General features: G+C 38.2%; 1 protein-coding gene across 1 annotated transcript; it reads right to left on the reverse strand.

The window, feature by feature from the left end:
- Nucleotides 1-3,316: 3,316 nt before the first annotated feature.
- Nucleotides 3,317-15,488, reverse strand: ppp4r2b (protein phosphatase 4, regulatory subunit 2b). Its single transcript, XM_055022963.1, has 9 exons — nt 15,349-15,488; nt 14,633-14,714; nt 9,284-9,454; nt 7,215-7,308; nt 7,093-7,130; nt 6,899-6,973; nt 5,667-5,807; nt 5,294-5,574; nt 3,317-4,718 (listed from the first exon to the last, which is right to left on the reverse strand). The coding sequence occupies exons 1-9, from the start codon at nt 15,380-15,382 to the stop codon at nt 4,351-4,353; spliced, it is 1,284 nt and encodes a 427-aa protein (XP_054878938.1). The 5' UTR covers nt 15,383-15,488; the 3' UTR covers nt 3,317-4,350.
- Between the last annotated feature and the right edge of the window lie 1,357 nt (nt 15,489-16,845).

Here is a 16,845-nt window from a genome sequence, read left to right on the forward strand (position 1 = left end):
GTCTGTATAGCCAGGTCACGTTCACTATTGATACTCGATATCCTGATATGGTACAAGTGGCAAGAAACAACCATGGTGGTCTATCTGATTGGCTAAGGTGATAATGTGCCAGCTCCAGTCGGATAACAACTTTAAAATCGTAAGGGGACGTCATTACGGCATCTGATGATTGGCTGGAAAGACGTTCATCTAAAGCTACCAAAAACCCTCATAATACAAAAATCAAGTCCTGCTTGATTTTTGTGACAGCCAGTCATTGGTTGATATTTGGAGAACAATATCAGGCAATTCTCATGGTGCTTAAAAATCTGGAATTTATCAATAGCTATTAATGCCTGAGATGGATGATTTTATTTCAGAGGCATTAATATCAAGCGTTCTATTCATCTTAAACTAAAATCAAAGATAAATAAAATCAAGACAAACACTTATAGGAATTTTAAAGCTGAACTTTTAAAAGATGACATCTACTGTATTCTAATCAAAGATTTAATTTTAGAAATCAGATTTTACACATCTATTGGAAATTAGAATTAGAATAAATTTTAATGTCATTGTGCACAAATAAAGCACAAATAAATTATAAAAATAGAAACTCTCAAAGAAACACAGAAGAACTGGGATGCTAAGAACAAATAAATAAATAGCCAGTTAGGCCCCTCTGCCTCCGAGGCAGAGGGGCCTGGGTCACTCTGGAGGCAGGCAGTGAGTGTGTCGTGTTTATGACCCTCTAGAGCAGGAGAACCACAGCGAGATGCCATGCATCAACTCTGACTCCACAGAGCAGCAACAGAAACACGCAAAGGTTGGTCCAAGTCAATGTTTTGCAAATCTCTGCAAGTCTTTATCCTCAAGTCCCAAGTCAAGACAAGCAGATGTCAAGTCTGAAACTTGAAATTTAAAGTCATTTCAAGTGTTTTTTTAACAATATTGCAATTATATGTCAAATGTAACAGAGTGGACTGGAGACAAAACAATGAAGCCGTCTAAAAGAAGGGACAGAGCAGACTGGACTTCTTGTGGAAGATGCTGCAGATCTTCTAAGTCTGTTGTTGAGAGCGTCGTCTCTTCTGCTGTCATCTATTGGGGCAGCGTATCAGAACCAGGAACCTAAAAAGACCCAACAGCCTGATTAAGAAGCCTGTTATGCAAAGAAGGATTCTCCATACAATGAAGAAAATTATGGACAACCTTAGTCATCCTCTTTGTGAGGATGACCAGACCTCTTGGGAAGGTGGAGTGTCTGCAGATTCACTTTCTACAATAACTTTTTAAAGAATAAATAAGTTACAACATTTAATTTTGTTGGGATTAATAAAGTGTTATTTTAATTTAAAAGAACTGAATTGAAAACTGCAACAGCTCACAAGGCAGCCATCAGTGTGATTGGTGATATTCTCATCGCTGCAGAGACTCTTGCTGGCTTATTTGGAATAAAAAGTGTTCTGTTTTTTATACATAAAAACAACTAACGCTGAGCCTGGAGGGGGTAAGTAAAGTCTGGCGGCTGGCCAGGTGGGGACAAACCCTGGATGTCCAAATAGACAGTGAACTCTGCTAATTGCACATTTTCTAGATGGCTTTAAAGGGCCCACAAAGAGAAATAAATTTGTGAATTTGTGTTGTTTATATCTGCTCTGAACTCTGAGCTGGAAAACACAGAGCAATGGAAAACTGTCAAAATGGAGGAGTGGTAAAGTCTCCAAGCTTCCCTTTTGCTATATAAGACAAACACAGCAGCATGTAAACTTTTTTTTTTTTGTATGGACAAAGTGAGCTCTAGGTTTTTTGGATGGGATTTTTATTCATTTGTTCATATTTATTGTCTATATAACAGGAAAAACTCTAATAATACTGGGGAGGTGAATTCAAGAAACTTAAAAGCAGTACTTGGTAATCTTAATTATCAACTCAAATCTCTACAAATTCTGATCTGTGCAGATCAAAATAACAAAAAAATGAATTTTTCTTTTCTTTGTCAGAACATAATGCTCTTATTTAGGGTTTTTGCAACAAAAATTGTGTAACAGAGCGAGTAATTTCCTAACAGGCAAAAAAAATGCCAAATAATCTGCATAACATTTGAGTGTTTGCTTAAGTTCTCAGTGACAACAGAGCCTGTTCCTAAAATCAATGCTGAAAGTCATATTTAGGTCCAATCTATAAGTCTGGTGTGAGAAGAAGGTTAGACAAAAACTTCCTTTTCTCAAGCTATGCACTGGTAACACTGCTGCAGGGAGCACTGAGGTATTTGCGTTGGTACATGGGCAAAAGCAGGGAACCAGTACTCCAGAGGACAAGCAGCTTGGATGCACAGAACGTCCAAGCTGACCTCTTTGATGATTTCAAAGATTTTCCTGATACTCAGGTAATAGATTGTACTTAGCTCAAATGCAAAACAAACTCCTGCTTCTCCTCTCCTCCACAGTGAGATGTTCTCCAAATATGTCTCATGCAAGGTCCCATGGGAATGGCTTCGCATGTTGAGGTGACCTTTGTTTCTTCACTCTCAGGGGTCAATAAATGACAAAAAAATCTTTTGGGGTCAGGGTTGGCTAGCCATCGTTCTGAAGACATGGCCATAGTGGTAGACAAAGGTTTCCTCATCTGTGTGTGAAGTGCAAGGTGTACTGTCCACCTTTTCTCAGCAAAAAAAAAAAAATCCATGCCAGCTCAAAATGTCATCCAGACAGAGGAGTTTAAGAAAACATACACTTTGTTATTCTGTTATCTATTGTTGGAACCATTCATGAACTTTTTCCAGTGGCTTGCCTGCAAGTCAATTATCAAAACAAACTGTCAGGGCACAGGCTAAAGTGAATGAATGAATTGTTCACTTGAACTCAGAAAAGGCAAGTTAAGAGTGTTTTCCCACCCTGGTCATCCAGGCACACTGCCCTGCATATTTTGGACATGTCCATGTTTTCCCCTTACCATCATTTCCTGCCTTACCTCCTCCACCTTACCTCAACATAACATTTGCTTGAAATTACAGCTCGATCAGCTCTGCCTCCCAGTCCAAATTTGATCTGTATAAATTCTCCTTAGGTGTGAGAGTGTGTGTGCCTGGTTGTTTGTCCCGTCTGTCTCTGTATTGCCTTGCAATGGACTGGTGACCTGTCCAGGGTGACCCCACCTTTTACCCGTTGACAGCTGGAGATGGGCGCCAACCTCAATAGGAGACGTGTCAGAAAACAGCTGGATGGAAACATACACCGCTTTTCAGAGGTCTAAACATAGAATATTCTATTTCTCCTTCACAACTGTGCTCTGCTGTAACAGTTCTAAGCCCTATAAATAAGCACAACCACCACACTTAAAAATGTTAACATTTATTGCTATTTCTGAATACCGCGCTGAAAGCAAAAGCATTCAGAGTATGCACAGAAATTATACAATAATATATTGTTTCACAAAGGCAGTGAACACATACTGTATTACAATCTACAAAAAAATTACTTTACAGAAATTTAAAATTCTAAATATCAAAAAAGTACAGCTGCAGAAACAGGTGTAGAACTGTAACCAAAAACTGGATATCGGTCAGTCGGTGAAACAACGTGGTGACATCACGATACAAAGAAAGCGCTCCATCTTTGTACTTACAGCTGGTTTTTTCAGGAACTACAATCGGCAGACAAAAAACACCTCCAAAACGTACTCGAGAAGAAGTCACTGAACTGAAATCATAATAAATTATGGTTGTATGCATCCAAGAAAACTTCAGTTTACAGAGGATGCTACTACAAAAGGGAGCATGTCTGTATAGTTCAGTGGGACTGGTAGTGTATCACTGCAGAAAGACGCTTGAAATATGAGGATAGCAAGTGGTGAAAATAAAAGCTTCTCATCTCACAGGAACTGAGAAATCAATTGTAAAAACAAAAAAACTGGCTGATGTAGCCTGGTGGATTAAAGATAAATCAACACTTAAAAACTCATAGAAGTGGTTTTACTTCTTATGAAAAGTCTCCTAAATGATAATAGTCTGAAGAATGGCAAGTTACTTCCTGTTACAAGTTGGAGTAAAATGGTCCAAAACTTGAGCCATAAACCACAGAGGTCAAAATAAACTCACTGACCATCAAAATAGAGGAAAAAAATTCCAAGGCTAATAAAATCAACCCTGTTGGATTTTAAAACAAAAACCTGTAAAATATTCCAGTAGAAAAAAAATTATTTCTGGAGCCCAGAAAATGAACTCCTCCAAAACAGCAGCCATTTTGGAGGAGTGTTCAGCAAGGTGTTCATCTGGTGTTTGAGGTGCCTGTCGTCATGGTGACCACTGATGGAAAGAACGGGCTGGTTTACGGTCACATGCGCCTGCAGGTAGAAGGGGTGGCCTTCAGTCTAATCCTGCTCCATGGGCTCCTCGGTGGTCTCAGTGTTTAAGGTGGCATTCTCTGTAGGAGGTTCAGATGTACTGAAGGAGGGAGTGACAGCAGCCTCCTCTTGGGCTGCCTCTGCCCCCTCCTCTGTACAACTACTGCTGCTGCTGCTGCTGCTGCTGCTGCTGCTGCTGACCGGGTCGCTGCTGCTCTCCTCTCCGTCCCGGCTGCTCTCCTGGTTCTCCTGGACGCTAGTGGGGGCCTGCTGGTCTGCCTGATCCATGTCGCTGCCCTCCTCTTCTGAAGCGCACGGTACCTCCCTCTCAGCCGGATCACCCTCCTCCTGCTTGGATCCTTCACAACTCTCAGACAGTGTGCCCCTGGTTGGTTCTAAACAACAAGATAGACAAAATAAAAGGGGGGAGGTACAACAAGTTTTTATAATTGTACAATATACAGCTACATTTAAATGCACTTATCTGTTTTTATAAAGCAGTAGTCAGCAGCTAGAGATACACCACAAACCTGGCTGGTCATCATCCAACCAGAAACTTTTTCTCTTTTTTAAATCAGTAGGCGGGACAGATAAAAAAATATATATATATATTTTTTTTAACTGAATTAAAAAATACAAAATATATTTGACACACATATATGCAAACACATGCACACAGAACTCCATCCTCTTGAGTCCTCTCTTAACTTTTCATTACTTTGTCAGTTATTTATTAGTGGGTCTGATGGAGCAGTGAATTTATGCCTCAATATTTTCCATCACATTCTCAGTAGTCTATTATTCAGCTCATTATTTTCAGCTCATCTTCAAGGACCTTTTGAAGAAGATAAACAATTTAAAACTAACTTTGACAGCAAGCCAAAAACTCTGGGCAGCTTAGAGTAGAACCTTTGTTTTTAAGTCTGATGGGGAGGACATTAAATAATAATTGAATACAATCAGAACCTACCTTGCTCCTCAGTGGCAGCTTCAGTGCTGAACACCTCCTTCTCCTCCTCCTCCTCCTCTTCCTCTTCCTCTTGAACCATGGCTTCAGCTTCTTTAAAGTGGTGGCTGCTGTCCGAGGACCTTGGCGTCTCCACTTCCTGCTCTTCTTCCTCATCGTCTTTGCAGAACTTCAGTCTCTTTACCTCTTTGTGTTCAGCCTCCATGTCCTCTTCCTCCTCCTCTTCGTCTGAGTGTTTGTTCTTCACAGCGCTCCCTGGGGAGCCTTCTGAAGGCAAAACGTTGCTAACGAGGAATTGAGACAAATGACAGAAACAGATTCCAATTGCTGGTTGTGTTGAAGAGGACAGATGGCTTTTCTATAGATCCTGTCCTACCTGGTGTCTTTGTTGTCATCGTGCTCCATGTTGAGGTCTTTGTTGTCTGTGCTGTCTGGCAGACCATTGGCTGCTAGTGAGTTGGCCAGAGACACCTTTGGTCTGTTCAATGGTCGAGGGGTTCCTGGACCATTTACTTTCCTGACATAAAAAAAATAGTTACAGGTTATCTGTATTATCTTTAACAGAATTTAAGATTGAAAAATCTATAACTAGAGAGGATGGTTGAAAGAACTTGTTCCATTACAAGCAACCATAGCAAAAACTGTACTCATGATACAGTCACAACTGCCTGGCCAGGTAGCTGGCAAAGATACCACCTTGAGTCACAGAATGCAATGAAAATATTTGTTTGTGACTCAAATGTTTGACTGATAGAAGTCCAGCAAGAAAAATGGCCCTACATTAAATGGTCCTGCCATAACAAAATGCAAGACCTCTTAATTAATTAAAGGCAATTGAGATTCTTAATGAATTTAAGACCAAAGGTTCCCATACTGCATCATACGCATTGCAGGCCACCAGGCTTCACGTACCCTGCAGTCAAGTTTAATTAGCCGAACCTAAAAGTAATCTATGGTAATTAGAATTTGATAAGTACAAATTCATTTTTGTCAAATTCTAACTATGTTAGCAAAACAATCTAACTATGAAGGTCTTAATGTATCCCTGCTGAAACCATAAATTAAAATTTAACATTATTGTCATTTTTCCGAAACAAATGTTAAAATTCCAGATCTTGGGTCCATGTTAAAATGTTAGCATTTGTGAGGATCCCTGAAGGTCTGGGGGTAGTTAACCGTTTAGTTCATTTATGCCATGGGACGGTTCTAAATGTGACCAGCATTAGATAGTGTTTGAAGATCCACTGATTGATTACTTAATTGGGATTTAACAACAGTGATAAAAAATATATTTTTTAATGCACCATTATAGAGAATCATAACACACAACTATATAGTTGTTAAGACTCTGTAGTTGTGTGTTTAAGCATCGTCAACAATATTTTCCAGAAATGTGATTAACCTTTAATGTTTTTATATTTTGTGTCAATGTAACAATTTCAAATATAGAACACAGTGGGACGCTGGTGACTGGCCTGGTGCCCCACCACCAGGCTTAGTATATTTTCTGGGGCAAACCCTGTAAGATATTTTGAATTTAGACACATTAATACAGGACTTTTTAAGAACGAAAACTCAGCCATGACAAAAAAGACTTCAGTTTTCAACCTGTCTATAAAAGCAGATGCATTTCCTGGAAGCATCACTCCATTCATTCGGTTAACAGTGCTGCATCCGTTTTTCCTGGGAAAAAATAGAAAAAAGGATTAAAACGAGATTAAAAATGTGATTGTACACAAGACTCATTCTATTTTTACGCATCTAAAAATAGAATGATTCTTTAGCATACACCATACACTTACTCTGAAGTGGGATGGACACAGCTTACCACCAACACATTCTAAAACAAATAAAGCTCAATTTAGAACAAAGCAACTGTTTGAAAAGTTTAAAGGCACAATCACAGACATAGATTAGAACCAACCTTCTCCACGCCTCGAAGGAACTTATCTGTTCCAGTGTAGTTCCTTTTGGGCTCTGTGAGCAGCTCGCACAATCGCTGGATTGTGAAGGGGATTCTAAGAAAAAACAACAAAAAAGACAAATAAAGCCTCTTTTTTCCCTTTTGTTTTTACAGTTTCTAACATAATATTTATGCTTTTGTCACCTTAAAATCATAAACAATGCAGAATCATTGCCTTTTACGAAAGGTTTTTTTTTTCAAACCTTTTACAAATAAAAACAAAATGAAATGAGTCAGTTATAAACTTATTTAGATTTAGGTTAAACTCGAGATGGGTTGGCCATTAAAACCCATGAATAAAGTTTGACTTAAATGTTTCCATTCAGGCTGGAAGGTGGGCCTTTGCCCCTGTGTTCGTTTGTAAAAGAAAAGACATATTAATCACACTGCTGGAATTAAATTGTGAAAGATCTGAAGCAGGGTTCTCCTCAGTGTATTGAAAGCCCCCATGTTTTGCTTGACTCCCCCCCAAGTTAAGCATTACAGGTTTATGTTTTTAGGGAAAAGAAAAAAATTGCCAAATTTGTTTATTTTAATTTTTTAAATAAGCCACTGCAAGTGTCTCAGTTGTGCTGGGTGTTTTACTGGCAGAGCAGAATTAGTCCTAAAAGAAATGTTTATAGTTGATGCATTTAAATGGTACAAAGCCGGGAGAGCAACCAAACACACCATTGGCACCTCTTCGTGTTGCCTCGTACACTGCCACTGCTTACCCCCAGCCTGGATCGTGCGCCCCTCCTTTCACTTAAACTGGACAAAGGCTGATCAGTATGGATATTTATATCAATCCCCTGCGGGGACTTATTTTTCCTTCCAGAGTTTTTGATCAATGTAGGAGTCAAGATTAAAACCCACCACGTTAGCTCTGGTTACGCAGCTCTATGCAAAAGATGGGTTTAACACGTAGTTGTGCTTTCAGAGATGTGTGTTCAGCAAGCAGTGATAATAATTTCTATCTCTGAACAAAGAATTATGAGCAGCGCATGGGTTTACATCTCAACACGCTGCCCAGCGCATGGTTCTGTCTGTGATTTAAAGTGTTTGCATGTGTTCCCGGTTGGCCAGTGCATTAGTGGTTATTAAACTAGTGTTAACCACTCATCATGCAGGTTCAGCCTGCGATGGAGCTTTCGCGCTCACTTCAAAACCAGCAGAATGAGTGACTATATTTTATTATTTTTCCGTTTACATGACGCATCAAACCAAATCGAATGCTTTGTCCATTTAGAGTTTATGCGCGTAGATATCTGAAAAACTTGTCCCATTAAGCTTGGGCAACCAAAACAGTTTCTGTGGCAATTATTAAAAACTCAGACACGAAATGGAAGAGCCACTAAAAATACATTAGCAGCATTAAATTAAATCTCTCTGAACTTCGCATCTTTGTGCAGGGCAGAGGTGCACAGTGCAGCGGATTTAGCCCATCATGCAGGGCCGGTCCAAGAGAGCAGAATCTGACTTTGGGGTCCTGCTTCCTGCTAAGAACATCAGCACCACTAACTGCATTTCAATATGGAGGAGAGAGTAGTTTAATTGGCCAACCTCAGCAATCAGTTGTAACTGCAATTTACTGAGATGTATTTATGAACAAACAGAGCTCAAACCCAAAAATTAAACGCACAGCATCAGATTGTAGCTATGGTAACAAAACAAACTATGTAGACTGCTCTTTGAACTTTTACAAAATAAACTTGCCAGCTCCTTAAAATCTTAAATGTTAAACATTTCCAAATCTTTTATTTTATGCTGAAACCATAAAATCTAATTTAGCAGCATTAATATTAGTGCTTCTAAAAAGAACATTTTAGTAATCAAATACAGATTATTTTTACAATTAATTTGATCTCCCTCTCTTTCTCCCCACAGTATTAATTTATAATAATGAAAAATTCAAGAAACAAATTTGTATCATTCTTGAACTGCAGTTGTGAGCTACAAGACATCACTCCAACGGCCACAAATGGACTGCACTTTGGACACACCCCTTTTACAATAATTTATTGGATGTAATATTTCTCTGAAGTACCTACCCATTGTATCCCTTCACTATCTTCAAGATTCTCTCTTTCATATCCTCAAACGGAACCGACTCCACGTTTGGGTTCACCGAAGCTCTTTGCTCAGGTGCTGAGGCTCTGAAGTCATCCATCACTTTTTCCAATTTAAACAGGAAGTAGCTCTTGAATTGTGACCATGGAACCCTGGAGGAATAAAAAAAAATAAATCATGAGGTGAAATACAAAAACGAAGACAGAGGTTCTGAAATGCAGCAGTTGTTCAGAAGTTTTTAATCAGAAAAGATAGCTTTTACGTAAATTCATGTTAACTATATAGCCAGAGACCACAGAAATGAATCTGCAGTTGCAGTTAGCTCAACAACTGACATGTGGACATCCATCAAGATGGACACTTACCTGGCTGTGACCTGTCACTATGTCAACAATGAGAACCATACATTTTATAAATAAATGTTGGAAGTGGAACAGTGCTGAAAATCTGGCCCAAAGGGAAAAAAAATAAATAATGGAGGAGTATAGGCCTGTCGCAAAAAACAATAAATCAGTTAACGCACGATAAAACTATCGACCTCATTTCAATTATCGGCTATCTCGTTTCTTCCTGCCTTTTTCTCTTACTGTTGATGACACTGAATGAAAAAAGGCTCAACTCCGGTGCTCTCCACTGACCCCCCCTTCCTTATTTCTTAGTGTAATGCCCAGCGCGCTGCACCATCTTATGTCGCCGATTGTCGGCCCATTATCAAAACCTGAGAGACACATTAGCTGACAGAAATCCTAGGTATAACTGTTCGATCGAACCGTGGTGTCCAACAATGGACACAAAATAATAAGTCCAGTTCACTAATTTTGAAACCAGGCATTAATGTATTCCTTACTACAATCTACCTGCAATGCATGTGGCTAGTGTCAGTCCTGACTGAATGAAAATCATTATAACCTATTTATGTCACATTAACGAAGAACAGCTGAAAAGTTACCGGGTTTTCTGGTACAAATTTCGCTCCAACTCCTCCCCTAGTTATTTATATTTTCTTTGCACAAACTGTTGAATAAATATTCATGTTGTTTCCAATGTCTGCTGGACTTCGGGTCGCATCGTGTCAGCTGTTCGGGATTCCCTCCGTTTCTCCTCAGAAAGCACGAGGAGAATCCGCGCTTTCTGATTGGCCGGCAGGTCACGTTCAACAGGCTGCGTTAAGCTCCCAGTCTGGATAAATCCTTGATCTAGATCGGAACGGCCACAACGATCTACCGTAACACAGAACGATCTACCATAACATCCGTTTTGAGATTGTCACTTGTGTAACGTTCTAAAATTGTCATTCGCTGTAAAAAAATCCTGTAGTTTGAACTATTGCATCAGGCAATCGGATTCTTCTCTATTTAAATCTAATGATTACTGAAGGGCAATACACTATACATACTTCATAATCTGCACTCTTGGTTAAATGCAGTATTTACTTCCACTTTGGCTTTATGTTTAGTTTTTATTCAAGTACATTTATTGTTAATGGAGACTGAGAATCCATTTTATTTTTTTGTTTTTGGTTGTTTTATTTATTTTGTGCATTAGTCCCAGTGTTAAGTGTTCTTTTGAAAATAAAGTGCATCTATCTTTGGCAGAAAATCGCATGTATTATTACATAATTTCCATTAAATCAGTGTATGAAGGTCTTCAAACAATATTATCGTTTATCGCAATAATTTTTTGAGACAACTAATCGCCCAGCAAAATCCGTTATCGTGACAGGCCTAGAGGAGTAGGGCATATCAGAGAAAGTGACATGTCTGGTCACAGATGTGACTGCAAACATGATTGGATGCGTCAGAAAGTTTCTAATCAAGCACACGATTTGCATAATGCTTTCTTTAAATTCAATAATTCTAAAATCATGTGACCCAATTGAGACTGATATCAGAAATAAAACAAGGCAAATCATTGCATACTTTAGAACCAGTACTACAGCCAAAGAGAAGCTGGAACAAGTCTAGTTACAGATGAGTGGACCAGTGAAGAAATTAATGAATGAGGCATCAACCAGATGGAACAGCATGTATTTAATGCTGGAACGCATGGCAGAACAGAAGGAGTCGGTGTTGGTGTCTCTGGCCTCGTTAAAAAGTGACATACCTCAGCTAACTACAGATGATTACAAAATCATTGAGGACACATTCCGTGTGCTTTCTCTACTTAACCAAGCTGTTAGAGTCTGGGGGAGTGGAAAGTGTAATTCCAGTGCTTAAAATGGTGGATCACTCACTGCAACACAATGCATTAAATGTAACCATGAAAACTGCAATTAATCTTGTGGAAAACCTTAAAAGAAAACCGCTAGAAACACTGTGCAACGTGGAGTCATTAAGTAGAATGACTATACCAACATTACTGGATCCTCGGTAGAAGACAATGGGATTCGTAAGTGCTTCAAAAGCCAATGATGCAGTGAAAAGACTAAAATTAGACTGTGCGGCAGAAATGAGAAACACTGGACGGACAAATGGAAGATGTCCAAACTTTACCTTCAACTCAACCATCTGCTCCCAGTTCAGGTTTGCCATGACTGTTAAATGTGTATTTTAATTTTCTTGCGAATCACTTCATGTAATTAAAATGAATTAGTAACAGATACTTTTTATTTTTTTCTCAGATGATAACTTGTGGCAGCAGCTGGATATGGAAGCTGAAGAGACCAAGGCTTTTTCAAATGTCACCACCAATGCCATTATCGAGGTTCAAAGATGCATCTCTGAGGTGAACACGCCAAGATCACAAGATCCACTACTGGAAAACGCAATGGCTACATTACCCTACCTTATACAAACTTGCAAGTAAATTTCTATGTACACCGTCATCATTAGAGCCCTGTGAAAGGGTGTTCTCAAAAGCAGGAGGGATAGTTTGTAAATGATCCTATTGCCTCGACCCAATGTTGTTACAGCAGCTAATGTTTTTAAATACAAACGTGAATGAAGCCTGCTCAGTCTGTTTCCAGTCTTCATTGCATTTGCCTGGAATGACTTTAAATCCAGCAGATGTCCCCATTAAGTGATACAGCAACACAGTAATGGCACAGTTTGGGAAATATGCCATACACCCAATGAGGCCTCATTTGCCCGTCACTACTGCTGACAACTCAGACAGCTGATGTGCACCTTGTGAGCAGTGGGTCACCGATTAATGAGCTTCTTTGATGTTTCTCGACCTGAAGAGCTGACAGGTCACCGACTGGCTGGCATCTGCCGCTCTTACCAAGCGTCTCAGACTGTGGGTTAAACAATCTAGTTGAAATGTTCCCCAAAAGAGTAGAAAGAAATTAAGCAAATATTGTTCCTTCACCTCCTCTTCCTCTGGACGTTTGACACCACCTGAGCCTGGGAATCCTCTTTCCGTGGATCACACGAGTAGGTTTCACTTCCATGTCTTTATTACTTAGCATTGTTTGCAAAAAAAAGAAAAAAAAAGTGCACCACTTTTGTGGTTTAGGTTTGTGCTGGTTTTGTGCGACACACACACGATGTGTGTTGGACAGGTGGTTGTGCTCTTGCAGGTCAGGTGCAGTGATAGTTTTGTGCATACCCTCGGATCTGTCTGATCTTTTTTCCCCAAGACATCTGCTGATGTCAGCCAACAGGTGACAAGTCAGCTTTTCTGTTCACAAAACCACAAAAAGGCTAAAACTGGCAACCCGACCAGAACCGCGCACACCGTAAAAAGCTGAGTCGTAATCCAAATAACTGCTCTTAGAACTTAGGATCAAAATCCACTCATTCATTTTACCTTACAGAAAAAGCGCCGAGCCACCAAATAAACATAAGCAAAATGAACAATAAGATTTATGCTTTGGCGTGCACGTCCCCAAAGACTGACCGTGATCTGCGATACATATGAGATGTTTCTGACACAAAAGATCTTTTTTCTCCACAATTTTGTGATTAATAAAGAGGGTTCGATAATAAAAAAATACAACTCTTCTTTTTGTTTTTTTATTTTAAAGTGTAATGGATTGTGACCTATTTAAAATGAATTACCTAACTAATGTATTTTTATTAACTATTTAAATTAAATTATTTAAGGTAAATTTTCTAAATTAAAAATGTTTCAGATTGTTTTTGAATGTTTGTCTGTTTTGATTAGCATTGTTGGTTTATATTTTGTTTATTTAATGGTAATGGTTTGGGGTGGTTTTTTTGGCATGTACCTCACCGGCTGCCAGGGCTAATGAGGGCAGGCTTATAAAAGCAGGTAGAATCATTGTGCCAATGAATGACTTGAACTGTCAAAATGTTTGGGGAACACCAAGTGTTTGTGCCAGTGAAAGCAGCAAGGTACGTTTTGTTTTGTTGTTTGTATTGTAAAGTTATGTTTAGAATTCTAATATTTGTATGTTTTTAGTTTTCACAGTGACTTTGGTGATTTTGGTGACTGAAGTGATGATCAAAGAAATAAACACTAAATGATAAACTGGCTGATTAATTCAAGTACTGGGGAGCTGCTACAAAAAAGGAAAATGTCAAGAAGGGCACAGTGCATACAGCTGTGCAGCTGCAGGTGCTACTGCAACAATCCTCAGTCACACTTGTGGGCAATTTAGTACCAAAAATAAATCAAACTTAAAACTTTGTGAACTGAGAACTTCTGATCACATAATAAAGATTAACTACCTAAAATGGTAAATCATTATTGATACCTATTGTGAGTGATCCCTAGCATTAATATAATCAGGCAGCATGCAATGATATATGTATTACTGTCATAAAAGCTGAGCCAATATAATTTATGTCTGTATTAAACAAGTAGCCCTTCATGTTCCTCTGTAACCGCAAAGTATCTCCCAGTATCAAAAAAGTTGGTGACCCTTGATCTATAGCATACACTTAAGTATAGCATTCTGTACCCTATCCATAAAACCACATTAATCCTTAATCAGAACAACCAAAAACTAAAGTTTTGGGATCATTTATAATCCTTTATATTATAATCCTTAGCTCAGCTATGCAAGATGATAATGTCTCCCAATTTTTTACAGCACAGAAGGTCATTTCATACTTGCTGAAAAATAATCTCACTTTTCAGTTTGAACAGAACATCGTTGATACACTCATGTCTTCAATAGGCATTGCATTTTTTTTTTCTGCCTAGCATACATTTATGTGTAGGCTTAAAAGTTGTGAAATATCCAAACTCTCCTGCTGCCTACACAAACACTCGAGATAAAAGAAAAAGTCTGTCTTGGACCTAAACATTCTTTTGACTTTTAAGTTGTACTGAACAGCTGTGAAATATACATTGATCAGCAACTTTTCTATGCATACTTTCATGATTGAATAGCAAAAATGAGGCCTGTGAGTTTCACTTACATGGTCTGTCCAGTCTTGGCAACATGGCATAGAAATTGTTCCAAAAGGGGAGAAGGCTCCTTCTTCCCTTTCTTATCAAAATCTGTAATGAGGTCAAAAAAGAGGAGACAGTAGTGTCAACATACATAAACTGTTGACACTGTTACTTCGAAGGAGTTTTCTTTTATCCTGGCAAAATGGTCAATTGTGGTAACTCTGTGACGTAAAACAGGATGTTTAATTTCCTTAAGTTAGCACCTACTTCAACCAAAAATGCTATCAGTTAGCAGGTGGTCGGTTACACTTTCTCATTCAAGCCGTGGGAACATTTGATTCGCCTAGTTTATTTACATAATCTATTTCAGAGCGCTTTCTAGCTAAAACTGGCCCAAGTTGGAATGCTAAGTTAGCCCGAACCAGGCGACCGCTAAACGTTTCTAAACAAAACCTGAAGCCAGGCTGTAAAAGTCAGCCTAAGCCAACGACTTAATATAGGGAAAACGGTATTTGCTTTTAAATGTACTGGTTAATCATTTTAACATGTTGGTTTATTGTACCGAACACCGTGAACGCACGGCTAACAGTTCCGTAAAACACTTGTTATGTTAGCATCAGCTAAAGCTAAACTGGTAGCTAGCTAGCAACACGTTTTTCTTTTAGAAAAACAACTATTTCGAAACTTCTGTTTTACGAGGCGTTTTTAATCAAAACGAAGAAAGCGAAATTGGATTTGTGACCTCTGAGCGCCTCTTCAAGCGAGTCAATTTCCATCACGTCGTTGCCCTCTTCTCAGGGTTGAGGATGTAAAAGGCAGAGTGGTGGCTAGCCGCTGCTGCTAAGCTACAAGCTCACAGGCAGACAGGAGGGAGCATTTTAATATGGCGCCGTGAGGTCACCGGCTGTTTAGCAGCAGACACAAAACCAGCTGTGAGTGGACCACACTCTGTCTCCCACAGATTTAAAATATTACTGGGAGAAAGTTTTACAAATATATAAAATAAAAACCTTGTAGAAGAACAAAAAGCAAATTTGTATCCCCATATTGTCCAGATATTAGATAGTATTGTTTGTTACTTACGGTGTCTGTCCTACACCAGAAACAACCCTGGAAGGCACAATGTCTTATTAAAAACATCCTATTTTCTTTTGTTTATTAATGAAGTAATTCAAGATTCTGAATCTGTCAGTAGATAAAAAAGCAATACTACAGCTTATCAGTTTGTATCCTCTTCGCATTTTGTCATCTTATAAAGTTCTGGTAAAAATATTATACTTCGTCTGAAGTCTTTTATACATGGAGTTTGTTCAATATAACAGCTGAAATCGTTTTAATAGTTACTTACAAATACATGGTCAAATCTATACAGACCCGTTCTGTCTAGAATGGGTTCCATTCAATAAATTGGAATATTACTAAAAATAACATGTAATTCTGTAACTTTATTACTAAAGTGAAACCCATTATATAAGTTAATGACACACAGAAGAATGTTTGAAAGCCTTTATTTGTTATTTGTGATTTTTTTATATACAAGTAATGAGATCAAGACATTTAAAATTATAACATTTTGAAAACAATAATAATAATAATAATACAGACCTATAGACACTTAAATAACTTAAAAACAACATAATACAACATAAAATACAAGAAAAAGCTATATTTAAAAATAGAAATTTGGGCTTAATGAAAATGATTTAATACTTCTAATGAGTAGCATTTATTTAGAAAATAAATGTTATTTTCAAAAGGTACATTTAATCTGACAAATGGGCCTCGTTTGAATGCATATTCTAATTTATTGAATACGACTGTACTTACAGTCACATTTTTTGGGTAAAAGTTCCTTAACAAGCTATGTGTCAGACACTTTTTATGGAATTTGCTAAACTCAACAAGCTGAAATTGTTCCAAAAGGGGAGTCCAATTGTGACTGAATATTTGCCTCCAGAATTTAAAGTTTATTTAAATTCGTTGAAATAACTCACTTTTTAAAAAAAATCTAAAGTCAGGGTCAGTTCAGAAACATGTAGAAAAAGACCTGTGTCATGTAATTTCTTATTTATCTGTTATTTTTCTTATGAATCCTAAATCTATTTGAAAGGGAAACTTCTGTGACTTAATTTTGGAACTCTGCTTGCTTACATTTTGGATTAAAATGTGCAAATGTTTCCTTTAAATATGTTTATTGTTTCCCAAAACCATATGTTTATCCCAGAAGGCATTTGTCTTA

Source organism: Poeciliopsis prolifica, unplaced genomic scaffold, assembly GCF_027474105.1.
Source record: "Poeciliopsis prolifica strain line A6 unplaced genomic scaffold, Auburn_PproV2 SCAFFOLD093, whole genome shotgun sequence".
Lineage (NCBI taxonomy): Eukaryota > Metazoa > Chordata > Actinopteri > Cyprinodontiformes > Poeciliidae > Poeciliopsis > Poeciliopsis prolifica.